Source organism: Denticeps clupeoides, chromosome 18, assembly GCF_900700375.1.
Source record: "Denticeps clupeoides chromosome 18, fDenClu1.1, whole genome shotgun sequence".
Lineage (NCBI taxonomy): Eukaryota > Metazoa > Chordata > Actinopteri > Clupeiformes > Denticipitidae > Denticeps > Denticeps clupeoides.
The window spans coordinates 11659232-11672941 of NC_041724.1; the positions used below are offsets into that span (position 1 = coordinate 11659232).

A 13710-nucleotide genomic window follows, 5' to 3' on the forward strand; every position below is an offset into this window, starting at 1 on the left:
TAGGGTGTTGATGTCATTAGACCACACCCCTTCTCATTACAGAGATGCACATCACCTAATATGCTTAATTGGTAGTAGGCTTTCGAGCCTATACAGCTTGGAGTAAGACAACATGCATGAAGAGGATGATGTGGACAAAATACTCATTTACCTAATAATTCTGCACTCCCTGTAGTATGGGTTGCTGCCATCAAATTCAATACCTTGGTATCTAATAGCAAAATTAACCCCAACGTTTTGTTTTATACAGTCTTATACAGAAAAATATTTCATCAGCCTCTTCCAAGACTTCAAATAGTGACCATGTCTCACTTTCTCACCATCCATAACCACTGATCCTAATCAGGGCCACGTCTAGGACTCTGGACCCAAGACAAGAGACTCATCCAGGGCCAGGTACCAGCCTCCTACCTGTTTGGTGCCCTATATGCGAACACCCCCTCTGGCGGGTTTTATTGTAAAACCTGTTGTCGGAACCATACTGAATTTAACCAGACAAACATACATGGAATTTTGACCTTTTCTTGTCCATCTTCCATCTGTGTTAATTTTGCAGTCCAGTATAAACACTCATCACTATTAATTGTGACATAATGAGCTTGGACTAACAATATTAGGAATAAAATGTTCTTTATTTTTACCACCCCCTGAAAAAAGGAGGGCGCCCTTCCTCCCTGCAAATGGGAAAGTTTTCAGTCTCATTTCATTTGCAGATCTGAGAGGGCGTGTAGCTAGGTAGTATTGTATTGATATAGGAGGGAGCACTTCCATTTACAGCCCTGTAGGCGAGCGTCAAGGATTTGAACTCAATGCGAGCAGCTACCAGGAGCCAGTGGAGAGAGGTGAGAAGAGGCGTGACATGGGTGAGTTTCGACATCTAGAGAGGTTTTATGGTGACTGCAGAGGCTCCAGCCAGGAGAGAGTTATAATAGTCGAGTTTCGAGATGACCATTGCCTGGACGAGTAGCTGCGTAGCCTGTTGTGAAAGAAAAGGTCTAATCTTGCGAATGTAGTAGAGAGTGAACCTGCAAGATCGCAGCAGCGTGAAGGCTTTTTGCTGTCCCACTCTGTCATCTCCAGCCATTGGTTTTTCTGTGTTGCAAATTCTGTGTTAGCTTTTAATATTATCAATGAACATTTTGAATTTAATAAAGCATATGAAATATCTTCCAACTCAAATGATCACTTGATTTCATGGTATTTCCAACCATTTTTATTTTGCTGATTTGCAGATTTATTACTGCCTTAATCCTAATCTGCCCTGGTTGAATGTCTGACAGAGGATAATAAATGTTTCAACTGGTGTCAACCAGTTATCTAAAGTTGAATGCCCAGAAAACTGATGTTGTGACCCTGGATATCCACCTAACAGTAACCTTAACACTATTACTGTCCCATTTCATTTTGCCACCAAGCACTCAGTATTAAGCAGTCAGTCCCTTTGATAAAGGTACATATGAAGCAGTTGAAGACCCATTTGATCAGGTTATTTGCTTAGCGCCACATTGGTGTAACCCCCGAGGGTTACTGTCTATTGTCATTTTGTACAAATTTTTAACTAGCCTTTTTATTTAGATATTAACTAGACCTATTCTGTACATATACATAATGCATACATGTGTATTAGTATACTAAAATAAGATAAAATAATCCTTTATTAGACTCACAAGTGGGATGTTTGCATTATCACAGCAGAAAGTGGACAGTAGATGACAAGAGAAGCAAAAATAAATAGAATGAAAAACTACACTAAAATAAAAAGTTTACCATACGAACAATCTAAAAATACATGTGAAAGTAAAGAAAATATAAATATATATGTGAATATGTAAACTTAGATAAAAAAAAAAACTATGTATGTACAGACATGTACGTATAAATGTACAGAGTGGATATACAAATATTGCATATAAACACTGTGTGTAATGGCAGCTCCCACAAGGCCCTCACACATCCGAGTAGAATCCCCAGAGCCCTGAATGTAGGCCAGGCCTGCATATTTTTCACGTAGGAAGGAGCTACTTAGAAGATCAGAAGCAAATTGCTAAAAAAATGAAATAGAAAACTATATGTATTAATACCGGTCTTACTTTTTTATTCACTTCCTCACACTTTCTGCACACACACCTTCACGTGCCCTTGTTGAAGTTTCACAACTAGTCTAACGCCCAGTGCATTGTGTAGCCTTCTTGACAGGTGTGTGTTGCTGTAGTTAATTTATTTTGGTATGAAGGGGTTATGTCTATGTATGTCCTTATTTCTATTTTAAAAATCAGATTTAATGCTACTTTTATGTAACTGTATAAGGTCCAAATAACCACAGCATCACACGGTTTGAACACACTGTGTGGTGTCAGCAGAGCTTTATACAAATTCATATTTTAAAACATACAGTAAAATCTCTAGGTGCCTGGAGAGTGGCTGAATGTAAGGTGAAGCTGTCTTGCTCGGTGATACAATGGTGTACCTAGATGCTTTATTAGAATTTCATGAAACCTAAAACCATGATCTCATCACAAGGGACCTATTTCAATGAATAAAAAAACAAATGTTTATACATTTGAAATTTATTTAAAACATTTTGGATTTCATTTGACTTTTTTTCTTCTTCTAACTAAATAAAGTGTGTTATTGTTTCGTTTCTAAGTCTTAAGTGTTTTTTTTTTGTTGTTGTTGCAAAAGCAGATGTCATGCATGAGCACCATCCAGGACACACACACTCTTCTCAGGACACAATATGGATTATTTCATGCCTCTTTTTCCATAGTGATATTCTTCTTGATATCAAATAACCACATCGTAAATGATTCCATTCAGTCATGTACTGGGATATTTCACATGAGTGTACACACAGTCTTGTATCAGCTCTTTATTCTTAGTGTTGTTCTGAGTTCTCCTCCTAGAGAACTGCAGGGCTGTATAATTCAGTGGCTCATCAACGATGTCCTGCAAAATAAGTACAGCTTGTCTGCTCATATAAAGTCTTCTCTCCTCCCTGCTGTCGTAGAGAGTCCCTTAACACCTGCCACACAAAATGAACAATTCTGCAAATGTAGCGGGGTTATGTGAGAAGATGACAGCTCAGTCTTTTCAGTGCCGACTTTATCAGCAATAAAATATCAGGTTTGGTCAAACTCTTGAGCTCTGAATTTTTGTCTCATTAATTACTTACCCATACAATGAAGACATTTGGTTCTTCTGTAACTTGACCCAATCAGCAAGACTGTCAGGAGAACAAAGAAACACAGGTCTGCTCCCAAACCAATAATCAATGGATTCAAGGAGGTGCCTTAGATTAACACAATCATGAATGGATGATAATGACATAATTTCATTGCTATATCATCTGTGTCTACTGTAGATTTGTTTAAATATCTTACCTCTTTCAACATCCATCTTTGTCCCATTTCCAAACAGGTTCTTTCCACATGTGGCCACAGCACAGTAATAATGATGATCCAAAATATGGCAGCTCGTCTCATTTTCAATCAGCCAAAATACACCCATGTTACACCTCTTCTTACCTCCCTCCACTGGCTCCCGGTAGCTGCTCGCATTGAGTTCAAATCCTTGATGCTGCCTACAGGGCTGTAAATGAAACTGCGCCCTCCTACATCAACACAATACTACCTAGCTACACTCCTGCACGCTCTCTCAGATCGGCAAACGAAAGGAGACTAAAAATTCCTTCTTCACGGGGTCTCCGATTCCAATCATGTCTGTTCTCCGTTGTTGTCCCTGGCTGGTGGAACAACCTGCCCTCCTCCACACGACTAGCCAAGACTATCACCACTTTTAAGAAGAAGGTGAAAACCCTCTTATTCCAAAATTATTACAGACAAATTTAACACATACACACGCACATGCATACACATTGAATAAACAAATACAAAATATATAAATACATTATAATTTTTCTTAGTCTAGCACCCAACAATCCCCGAGCATGCTCTTCAATGACAAATCTAAGCCTTATCAGGGCTCTTAGTTTGTAAACTCGATATTCTATAGAAATCGAACGAGAATTGCTGGTGTCTTCCTATTGTAAGTCGCTTTGGATAAAAGCGTCTGCTAAATAAAGTAAAGTAAAGTAAAGTAATAAGTCCCAGCATCAGACGGTCCAGTTTGTCCTTTGAGAAGTTTAGTTTAGTGCTGGATTCTGGGCACTGATTCGACCATGGAGGCCATTTCGAGACAGAATCCGACAAACTGTTTTGGTTGACACAGGGACTTCAGGTGACCAGGTCTCGTGGAGCTCTGCTGCAGTGGAAAATGGGATGGCCTTGGATTTTCGAGCCAACAAACTCTTGAGCAGTTGTCTTGCGGGGTCTGCTTGACATGGGCTTGTCAAAAACGTCGCCAGTCTCTTCAAATCTTAATTTCTTGTAAAATAAATCTTTATTAGAAATATATTTCAGCGGCACTTGAGGTCAATTTGTACACAAGCAACAAGACTTTTGTCAGGAACTGTGCTGCCCTACTGCCACACAGTCATCCAAATGTCCACTAAACAATCTTAACTTGGTTTGTTTTATCCACTGCATCATAGATAGCCGGATAGCTGTCCAAAGTTGCCACCTGTGACGATTAGGTTTAGAATAGTTTAAGTCGGTTTGGGTTTTTAGGTTTATTCAGTCTGTTTGTGGTTTGATGAAGTTTCCTTTGGTTTTGTTGACCTCTTTTCAGACCCATAATATGATTTTGCTACTTTGAGTTGTTTATTATTTGAGTAAATGCTCATATTATTGCTCATATGCTGTTAATTCTCATATGCTGTTATTCTTGTGTCCTGTTGTCTGCCTGCTCAGTCCCTCACAGACCATGGTCTTCCCCAGCCTTACTTGATGCTTCTCATCTGTTAAGAAGCTGGTGATCCACTGACAAGTAGCAGGTGACACGTTGAGCTGGGAGAGTTTGGAGGAGAGGACATTAGGCACAATGGTGTTAAAAGATTTAAAGTTCACGAAGAGTATACTGACACACCTCTTATGTGGCAGTTATGGAAACTAAGATGGAGACCGTTGTGATAAATCCATATTTAGTATTTAAAAGCAGGACAAATCTCTTTTATTTTCAGCATCACCTCTTTTTACCTTCATCGTTTTGTTCATTAACATGAGTGACTGATAAAGTGTTCAGCATAAACCTTCAGGACTGCTGGAAACCATCCACATTCAGGAGAATTCAGGAGTTGCAGGCTTTACAGATAGTCGTTGGCAGCAAATATACAATAAAAGATGCGCAAGCCACCCATAGTTAATCTGATGGCAGAGAACCAGCTCTTGTGGCACAACTCCCAAAGAAGTGCTGGTTAATTTATTATCCTCTATAGTCTCATATTTTAGCCAGACTTGACAACTATATAAATGCCTTTTTTGCTTTTTTACTAAGTTTTTACGCTCGCAACAGATTATTTCTTGGGCTCTGCTGCCCTCTACTGATTAAATGGGCTGCAAAAGAATTATTCATCAAAATCTGATGTATGAAAATAGCATTGATATTTATTTCCCACTCTGTTTACATATTTATTTACTTGGTTGCACTGGATTTTAACAGTGTAAAGGGGCTGAATACAAATGCACGCCTCAGTTTTCTGATGTCTTTCTAATAATTTTATTTTAAAAGTTGAACATGCAATTTCACAATTATGTTCTTATTTGTATTAGTATCACATAAAATCTCAATGAAATACTTATGGTTGTAACTTAATAAAATGTGCACAAGTTCACATGGCTATGAACACTTTTTAAGGCACTGTATGCTGAAAGCGACCAAAATTCTGACAGAATTCTGACAGAACACACAGGCTGGTTGAATTGACGTAACTTTGAAGGCCCGCCCCATCAGTCTTGTTTACAAGTCAAGTCACAAGATCCACAAACGCATTTTTCAGAATATTTCTAGATGTTTCGCTGGGGTTATAAGGAAAAATAAGTGCAGTTTACACATAAAACGTATGTAATGGTGGTTCTAGTGGGATGGCAGATTATGAATAGCTAGAATGATTAGATTTATTTTTGGCATCTAACATAACGTTATATAATTTAAATCATTTGCCACATAACTGGGAAAATTTGCCTTGTAACCCCTCAGAGTCAGAAGCATGAGCCCACAAGCCCATAGTGGGCAGGAAGTTCAATGAGTGAAAATTAGAATTATAATAATGAAGTTTGTGAATACTATAAATAAAGATTCTGATATTGTTGAAAAGGGAGTGCTGTAAAAGATGTTGAAATAGTTTATATTGCCACCCTTAGTTGCGCTGAATTGGAAATAATTTATATTTGAATTAATAGGCTTTACAGGACAGTGGGTAAACGTGTAAGAGGTTAGAAATAATCGATTTTAATAATGATAGGTCGTGATCTAAAATGGGCCAGTCTGAGGCATGAAACTCCAGTGCTGAAATTTATTTTTCATATTGGTGATTTGATGTGGTGATGCTGATATTGTCCATTATGTCCTGTGTCAATGTTTAAACTTCCAAATGTTACCATACTTGCCATACATTGCAGGTATGCTTTATAAAATTGTTATTATTAATTCAATTAAGTTTGTTAATACATTTTATATATTTTCTTATTCAAACATATCTAGCATTTCTAACAATATTTACATAATTAAAGCTTTGCCTCCACCCTTGTTAGGTTGCACTGTATATGGCATTGCATGATCCATTCCGCATGATCCACCTGAGTGCTGCAAGTACCTTAAAAACGTGCTTTGCAATGTTACATATTGCAATGTATGTGAAGTCCTTGGAATTGTCTTGAATACATTGTGATTTTGTCTTCTATTATGTGGTGCTTGTTTGACATGCCAGATCAGGAGATGGTGTGTGCCTCACCCTGATGAAGACTGGTCTGGAAAAGTGTGCATTAAAGGTGAAGTAGTTGTCAAATTAAAAAGTGTGTAATATTAAGTATGCTGTCTTTATAATCAAACAGTTTTTTGTGAGTATATCTACACTAGCTGTGGAACCTTGTCTAGGGCTTAATAGGGCACATTTACTTGCTTTACGCCATGACTTGTTGTCAGCTCTCGTGAAATGTGTGTGTATGTGAAAGGGCAGGAAGACTGAACATTCTAGAACGTTGAAACAACGGGTGGGCCGTGAAAAAGAGGGGGCGAGGAGGGGCACGCAGTGACAGAAGCACCGAGATCCGACCTGATCTGACTGAACCGGGTCACAGATCGCACGTCTGCAGCACAGTTTGAGAATCCCCGATGCAAGGGAAGTCTCATCTTTTATGTAAAGGCCTGCGTTGTTTAGTAGCTTGTTGATTTGAATATCATACAAATGAAGTTGGTGCTGATATTGAGGACACCCAATGGCCTCTTGCACACATTCCAGGGGCACCATGGCGGCTCGTGATTAACCTTGTGATTATGGGGCCGCTTCCATAACCGCTAGGCCACCCCTGGCCCAAGGGACATCAAGAAGTGTGAGAATGAATTTGGGATCTGCTATCAGTTCCAGCCCTAGACAGACTATGCCACTCTCCAGCTATTTCATAGTGGATGGGAACAGAAGACCCCACCCAGCAAGTACGTTTGAAAATGGAGGAAGAGGGTCATGTCCATCACAATCACCCAGCAGATGCATTTTACAGATCTGTGGTGTCTCTCGGACATTGAACGGACATTTAGTATTTCACAGCAAAAACAATAGTTGACAATGGGATGATGAAGGGATGAAGTGTATGGAGCAGTTACTTTAATGTGTGATTGACCGTAACTGAAATGAAACATGACTGAAATGGTTGATGGTTGAACTCAGATCCACAATGTATTCGGGATTTGAAGAATAGAAACACTATGTGTACATGAACGAAGCATCTCTGGCTGCTTATTGGACCTGGTCTTCAGATAAGTCAGATAACGAGGAGAAGAGAGGGGAAAAGCAGAGGTTTGAAGCAGTTCAGTTTTAATACCTTTCTGTTGTTCCCCCATTCGCTACAGAAACCCGGTTTTAAAATCCCATACTGTGATAAACAGCAGCAGCAAATAAGCAAATTAAAAAAAAAACAAAAATAGACGAGAGAAAGAATTACAGGGATTAATCATGACAAGTATATTTCAATTCAGTCTAAGAGGAGTTATTCCAGCGGTGTTCTTCAATCTGGCCAAAGTTTACCAAAGGGAGCAAGGCATTGCTTTGATTAAAAAAAAAAAAAAAAAGGAAGGAAAAAAAAAAAGGAAAAATAAATTAAAATAAATGGGATTAAACAAAATAAGACAATTTGAAGAACTCTAAGGCTGGGCTCTATTCATTAAATCACAAAGGATTTGTCTCCTTCATGTGATTGAGTTACTCCTCCTCGGCATACGTATTTGTTTAAGTGGGTGCGTGTGGGTTCACGCTTCATACAGGTCCATTTATTTTGCTCTCTTGCTCACACTACAAAGAGAGACTTTCCACAGTTACTTCAAATCATTCATTCATAATGTGACTCTTCTTGGTACAGTCCCCGACTACCTAGTAGTCATCCAAATCGAAAAACTCATCGTCTTCATCTCCCTGATAGTCTAAACCCTGGAAATCCACCCTGTATCGCAGGATCCCTGAAAGAACAAAAGCAAAAAAAAATTAAGTAAAGGAGGGGAATACAATGCTAGAAAATGCCATTGTTGTTAAGAACGCTCACCTCCAATCCCGCCAAATCCCTTGACAAACTGCGACCCCTCCTGGCTCTTGTCCGTCACTATTTCCAGCGTGGCACCAAATTTTTTATAGTTGTTTGCAAACCACTCCAGCAGAGGCATGCATTCTATTAGCTCATGTTCCTGCCCTGTCTATATACACACACACATACACAGCATGTAAATTGTACAATCAATAAGTAATATTACAACACTGGAATATAGACATCCCCCCTCCTCACCTCCTTATCTGTAAAGTGAGACTTGTCTTTCTCCTGTTCTGGCGTCAAATATATAGTCTTCTCATCTAGTAGAGAAAAAGGGATGGAACAGACTGACGAACTCTATTAATGCTTATTTTCAAACATCAAATTAAAGACTTAAGAAATTGGATGAAGAAAAAAGAAAACATTAGGATAAATACAGATATTTTTTTCTTCATTCGATCCCAATGTGATTTCAACTGTTTCAAGGCTTGAGTAGAATTAAAACGGTGTTAAAATTAAATACCATAGTACTGGTGAGAGCCAATGTTACTGGTAAACAGTATTTAAGTGATTGCTGAAGCTCAGGAAATATGTTATTACTGCACATACGGTTATCTACATAGGGTAATTCACCCATATTTGTATTGTAACACAGTCTGTGACGCTCAGTAAAATAAGAATGGCTGTAAGTAGCTGACGAGTAGTATGATGGTCATAGTAGATCCCCCATCCCTAGTGATGTGGAAGTGTGTTCAAGTGCATACCATTCTCCATTCCATTGACCTCTGCTCCATGGACTCTTAGTATGTATCTCATGGTGTCCAGGTTCTCATAAACAATTAGGATCTCTACAGCTCCCATCTCCAGGGCTTTCAGAGTGTCCTCCACTCCAAAACAGTACTTCCCTGTGTCCTGGCTGATCTCGTCAAAATACCGACCTGAGAGAGATGAAACAAGCCATCATACTTCTCTTCAAACTAGTGACATCAAATCCTTAATCTACAGTAATAAATTAGCATCTGCTAATGTAAATTGTTCATGTAAGTGTAATGACTGGAAAAGAAATAAAACCATATCCACCACTATTCTCTGATGTGGTTACTAAATGCTGATACATACTTTTTACTTTTAGACTCTTGGAATAAGGACCTACACACCGATCAGTTTTTTCTCCTGAATGAACTTGACATTGGACAGAACTTCAGCAGACAGCTCAATGGCTTGGTTGAATCCATTCTCCCCTCCGTACGAAATGTCCACAAGCTTCAGCACCTTTGCTTGTAACCTCTAAAACCATAAAAGAAAAATTATGAGGATATCTGTCAGTAAGGAAAGTTATGCCAAAAAATAAAAATAAAAAATTATGTAATTTACATAAACTAACAGGGAAAAAAGTGAAATACTGGAAATGAAAATAAGTGAACATACCGGATCAAACATGTCAGACTGACTAAGTTCAGTTTTGAAGTCGGCAGATCCGGCCAGGACCATGCCAGCTACGTTGACTTTGTCGTTGGAGACAAAGAGCTGGACAGCTGTCTCTGCCACCTTCCTCACATAGTTGTGTCTCTTCTCCATCCGCAACCGAGCGAAACGCAGCGCAGATTGGCCTCCTCTGCCTGCGGACAAGTGTTGTATAAAAACCAGACACACTCTGATTGGGAACAGTTCATTCGGAATGTTCTGGTGGTGCGTCTTCTGTCAACAACACACCGGTCGCATGGACTTACCGTGTTTTTTCGGGAGGTCCACAGTGAATTTGTGCAGCACCTCTCTGGTGTTCCCCTGCAGCGTTCCGAACAACGCACCGCTACCGTCGATCACGATGAAACCAAACTTGCTGTCATCAGACAGGAGGGCAGTGAGGGCCTGAAACAAACAAACAAAAAAAACCTTTACACGTCTGCTCACGAGGACTCCATACACACATACTCAGAAAGGCAATGCACATACCTCAGTGTGGAACTTGTTGTCACAAAGATAGAGAGAGGTGTTGATGGGTTTAAAGGGTTCAAAGTCGATGTTGACCTTCTTTTCTTTGCCCTCTTCGGTTACTATGGTGCCGCAGTAAACCACCAGCCCATTGGGAGGCACTACAATAGAAGAGAGTGGAGTTATAATAAGAGTGGTACAGCCTAACAAGGGGGAAAAGATTTAAAATCATCTTTCTGTACCATGGGCCACATTGATATAGTCCTTACTTAATATAGAAATATATTATACTTACAATATAAAAAGGAACAATGAATTCAATAAAAGGACAGTCATCAATATCAGTGTTAAAGGATGCTTGGACACACACACACACACCTTTGTTGTACAGTTTGAGTCTTTGCTGAACCGAAGTGATGGCTCCCAATACAGACAGTCTGTTGACTCTGCTTTTTATGTTAGAGGCCGTGCCAAACTCATCAGCCAGCATCTTGGCCACTCTGGAGACCTGATCCTTGGGTGGGATGATCAAAGAGATCATGCTGGTGCCATTACTACGAGGAAGAAATAAAAAAAAAAGTCAATACTGATGGATAAGGACGAAAAACTGTGACATGGCGCAGAACGCTAAGCAGATAATTCATGCCTAATAAAAGTCAATAAGAAATGTATTCCAAAATAGTCCGATTCATAGAGATCATAGATGCTATGAGCAGATATGTAATTTAGGCCTGGTTCACTTGCGGGTGAAATTTACCAGTCAAAAAGGATAGAGATGAGCAGAGAAGAGGAGGCGCAGACGAGGAGATGATTTGGTCATTTTTTCTAAATAAAAACACCACACACCGAGTCAGGCAATAAGATGGAAATTAAAAAAATGTGGATATAATGTTAATTGCCAGGACTTACTGAACAGTGTGAAGAGTTGGCACAGTGCTAATTTACTTACATACATATAAATTTACTCAACACATTTATGAATGTACATGTTCAACGCTGCGGTTAACTTGTTATTAACCAAAACAGCCTAAAAGACAATGGGCCCGTCTTCCACTCAACTGGTTAATTCTAAGCCCACACGGAGGCTGGATGACGGCAAAACAGACAACTGTTTCAAAACACACACACAATGTTGTCACCCTCAAAAGCACGGGGACCCCTGCCAAAGTCATGCTGTCAACACCTTCAAATAAAATATGAAATAAATATAAATAAACGACCTCTACACCAAAACAAAAGCAACTAATCCTTAATTCTCATTGAGAATTTCCATGTTACAGTTCAGCGTGTGTAGAATCAAGACTATGCCGCCACGGGCTTTACAATATCTCGATGCGCGTCGTGTTTACTGCCAAAGTCTATTCGCAGTCATGCATTTCCCCGACCATTTACACAAGGTCACATCCTGGCTTACACCGGGGTAAAACTAACCTAGTCAAAGGTTACTTTTCACTTTGGAACGAGTTATGAGGGAAAACTCGGGCCATCAAGGGATCACACACGGTCGAACAGACCACTGGGAAGAGAAACACACACACACACACACACATCTGTTACACCGAACCAGTCAAACAAATAAATAACGAGACGACGCGGTCACGCTGACGTTGCATTTACGCACAAGGGACCATGCGCGTAACGCCCGGTGCGCAAACGACGTAAAAAAAAGCCACGATGTCGTCGTACACGGAAACATGTGCGCGTTTTTAGTAGTTCGGCCCACGCCAGCCGACACCGAACGGACTTTCCTTCCCCGGTTTCTGGCGGAACAGGAGACCCGGCTGCCGGCCCCGTGTTCCAACATGGCGCGTCGACAGTAGTTCCGCTTCCCATTGTTTTAAGGGGGGGGGGCGACTTCGGACAACTCCAGCCGAGTTGTCCGCTTCCCGTGAACTGCTCCGGGGACCACGTTTCCCCCCACGTAACAATGGCGGCTCGGGCCGGAACAGACACGCGTGAAGGTGATCTGTTCTCCCCACGTCCCTCTCGGTACCCGGCCTCATAAATCATATTGGCGGCGGGCACCGCTCACCATCCGGGTCTTTGTGGTTCTGGGCGGAATGTTACATCCCAGCACCCCCCTAAAAAAAACACCCCACACCGTTTTTCTCACCCACCCTCGCGCCGCCTCCAAACTTTTGATCAGCTTCTTGATCTTCCAGATCTCCACGTTCCTGTCCGCCGCGCTGGGGTCGTCCGCCATCTTCCCTGCTCAAATCGCCTCAGCGCCTTAAAAAGGAACCAAAAAAAAGCACATTAGCGCGAAGCGAGCACGCCGGGCCGGCGGCGACAGGAAGGCCGCGTCAGCGCAGACGACGCCTGGCATTCCTTAACCCGAAACCGGGGGGGGGGCTATATCCGCGTGGGGCTCACCCGACGGAGCGGGGGAGCGGCCGAGCTGTAGAGACCCCGAACCGGTTCCCGGAGTCACCGAAGTGCGCGGCCGAGCCCGGGATTCGTTCCCGGGCCCTAGAGCCCACCCGGTTCACCCGCCTCGCGTCCGGCCGTGCGCGGAGAACGCCTCACCTGGCACACGCTCCTCACTCGGGCTGCTCTGCGCTGCGACCGCGTCTCCCTGCCGGTTCCGTCGCGGGCGGCCTGCGCGGGCGGCGCGACACGCACATGTGGGCGGTTGCTTAGGAACTCCGGTTTTTTTTTTCACTTCCCGGACACTCGCGGAGAAACGTCGCGTCGGAGCGTTTTAATTGGACGCCCGAGGTGCTCGTCACACTGCAGGAACCCAATTACTACATAAAGGGGCGGGACCATTTACATTTATAGCGTTTATCAGACGTCCTTTATTTATTCAGGAACGAATTACAGTCAGTAATTAAAGGGAGTAAAGGTTGAATAAAACGAAATCTCAATAACAAAAAGAAATGAAAATTCATTTGAAATCGTAAATTTCAAAGGAAAGAATTTGGCTACAAAAGGTCTATTTTTTGTCTTTTGATTTTGGTTTTGAAACATATTTGTTTCTATTATACCCATGCAAATTCCTTTTGGAAACTCCTTCAAAAGTGGTTCAATCCCAAAGGTAACATTATACTCAATCTAGAATTGTATGATATAGGATAATAATAATAGTATTAATATTTTGATAACCAAGTTATTTATTGATAGGTGTAGATTCTCTGGGACCAAACTG

The 13710-nt window shown here is 41.1% G+C and overlaps 1 protein-coding gene and 1 long non-coding RNA gene across 5 annotated transcripts; both read right to left on the bottom strand.

Moving 5' to 3' along the window:
• Window positions 1–2757: 2757 nt before the first annotated feature.
• Window positions 2758–3533, bottom strand: LOC114768626 (uncharacterized). Its single transcript, XR_003743084.1, has 3 exons — window positions 3381–3533; window positions 3173–3223; window positions 2758–3022 (listed from the first exon to the last, which is right to left on the bottom strand). It is a non-coding gene; the product is annotated as an uncharacterized LOC114768626 (long non-coding RNA).
• Window positions 3534–7910: 4377 nt separating this feature from the next.
• Window positions 7911–13249, bottom strand: etf1a (eukaryotic translation termination factor 1a). Of its 4 annotated transcripts, none has more exons than XM_028960692.1 (11): window positions 13089–13249; window positions 12680–12791; window positions 10941–11116; window positions 10584–10723; window positions 10361–10499; window positions 10059–10249; window positions 9788–9917; window positions 9395–9568; window positions 8886–8950; window positions 8649–8796; window positions 7911–8565 (listed from the first exon to the last, which is right to left on the bottom strand). In XM_028960692.1, exons 2-11 carry the CDS (start codon window positions 12763–12765, stop codon window positions 8480–8482), a joined length of 1335 nt encoding a protein of 444 aa, XP_028816525.1. In that variant the 5' UTR covers window positions 12766–12791; window positions 13089–13249; the 3' UTR covers window positions 7911–8479. The 4 variants fall into 4 exon arrangements, with proteins under 4 accessions (XP_028816525.1, XP_028816527.1, XP_028816528.1 ...); XM_028960694.1 differs by lacking the exon at window positions 13089–13249 and adding an exon at window positions 12936–13077; XM_028960695.1 differs by lacking the exons at window positions 12680–12791; window positions 13089–13249 and adding exons at window positions 11320–11387; window positions 11472–12344.
• Between the last annotated feature and the right edge of the window lie 461 nt (window positions 13250–13710).

Coding starts and splice junctions, on each gene's coding strand:
- etf1a (XM_028960692.1), bottom strand. CDS start 12,765: ATGGCGGACGACCCCAGCGCGGCGGACAGGAACGTGGAGATCTGGAAG. Junction 10,500..10,583: donor ACAACAAGTTCCACACTGAG/GTATGTGCATTG, acceptor TGTTTGTTTCAG/GCCCTCACTGCCCTCCTGTC. Junction 8,951..9,394: donor GGTCAATGGAATGGAGAATG/GTATGCACTTGA, acceptor TTTCTCTACTAG/ATGAGAAGACTATATATTTG.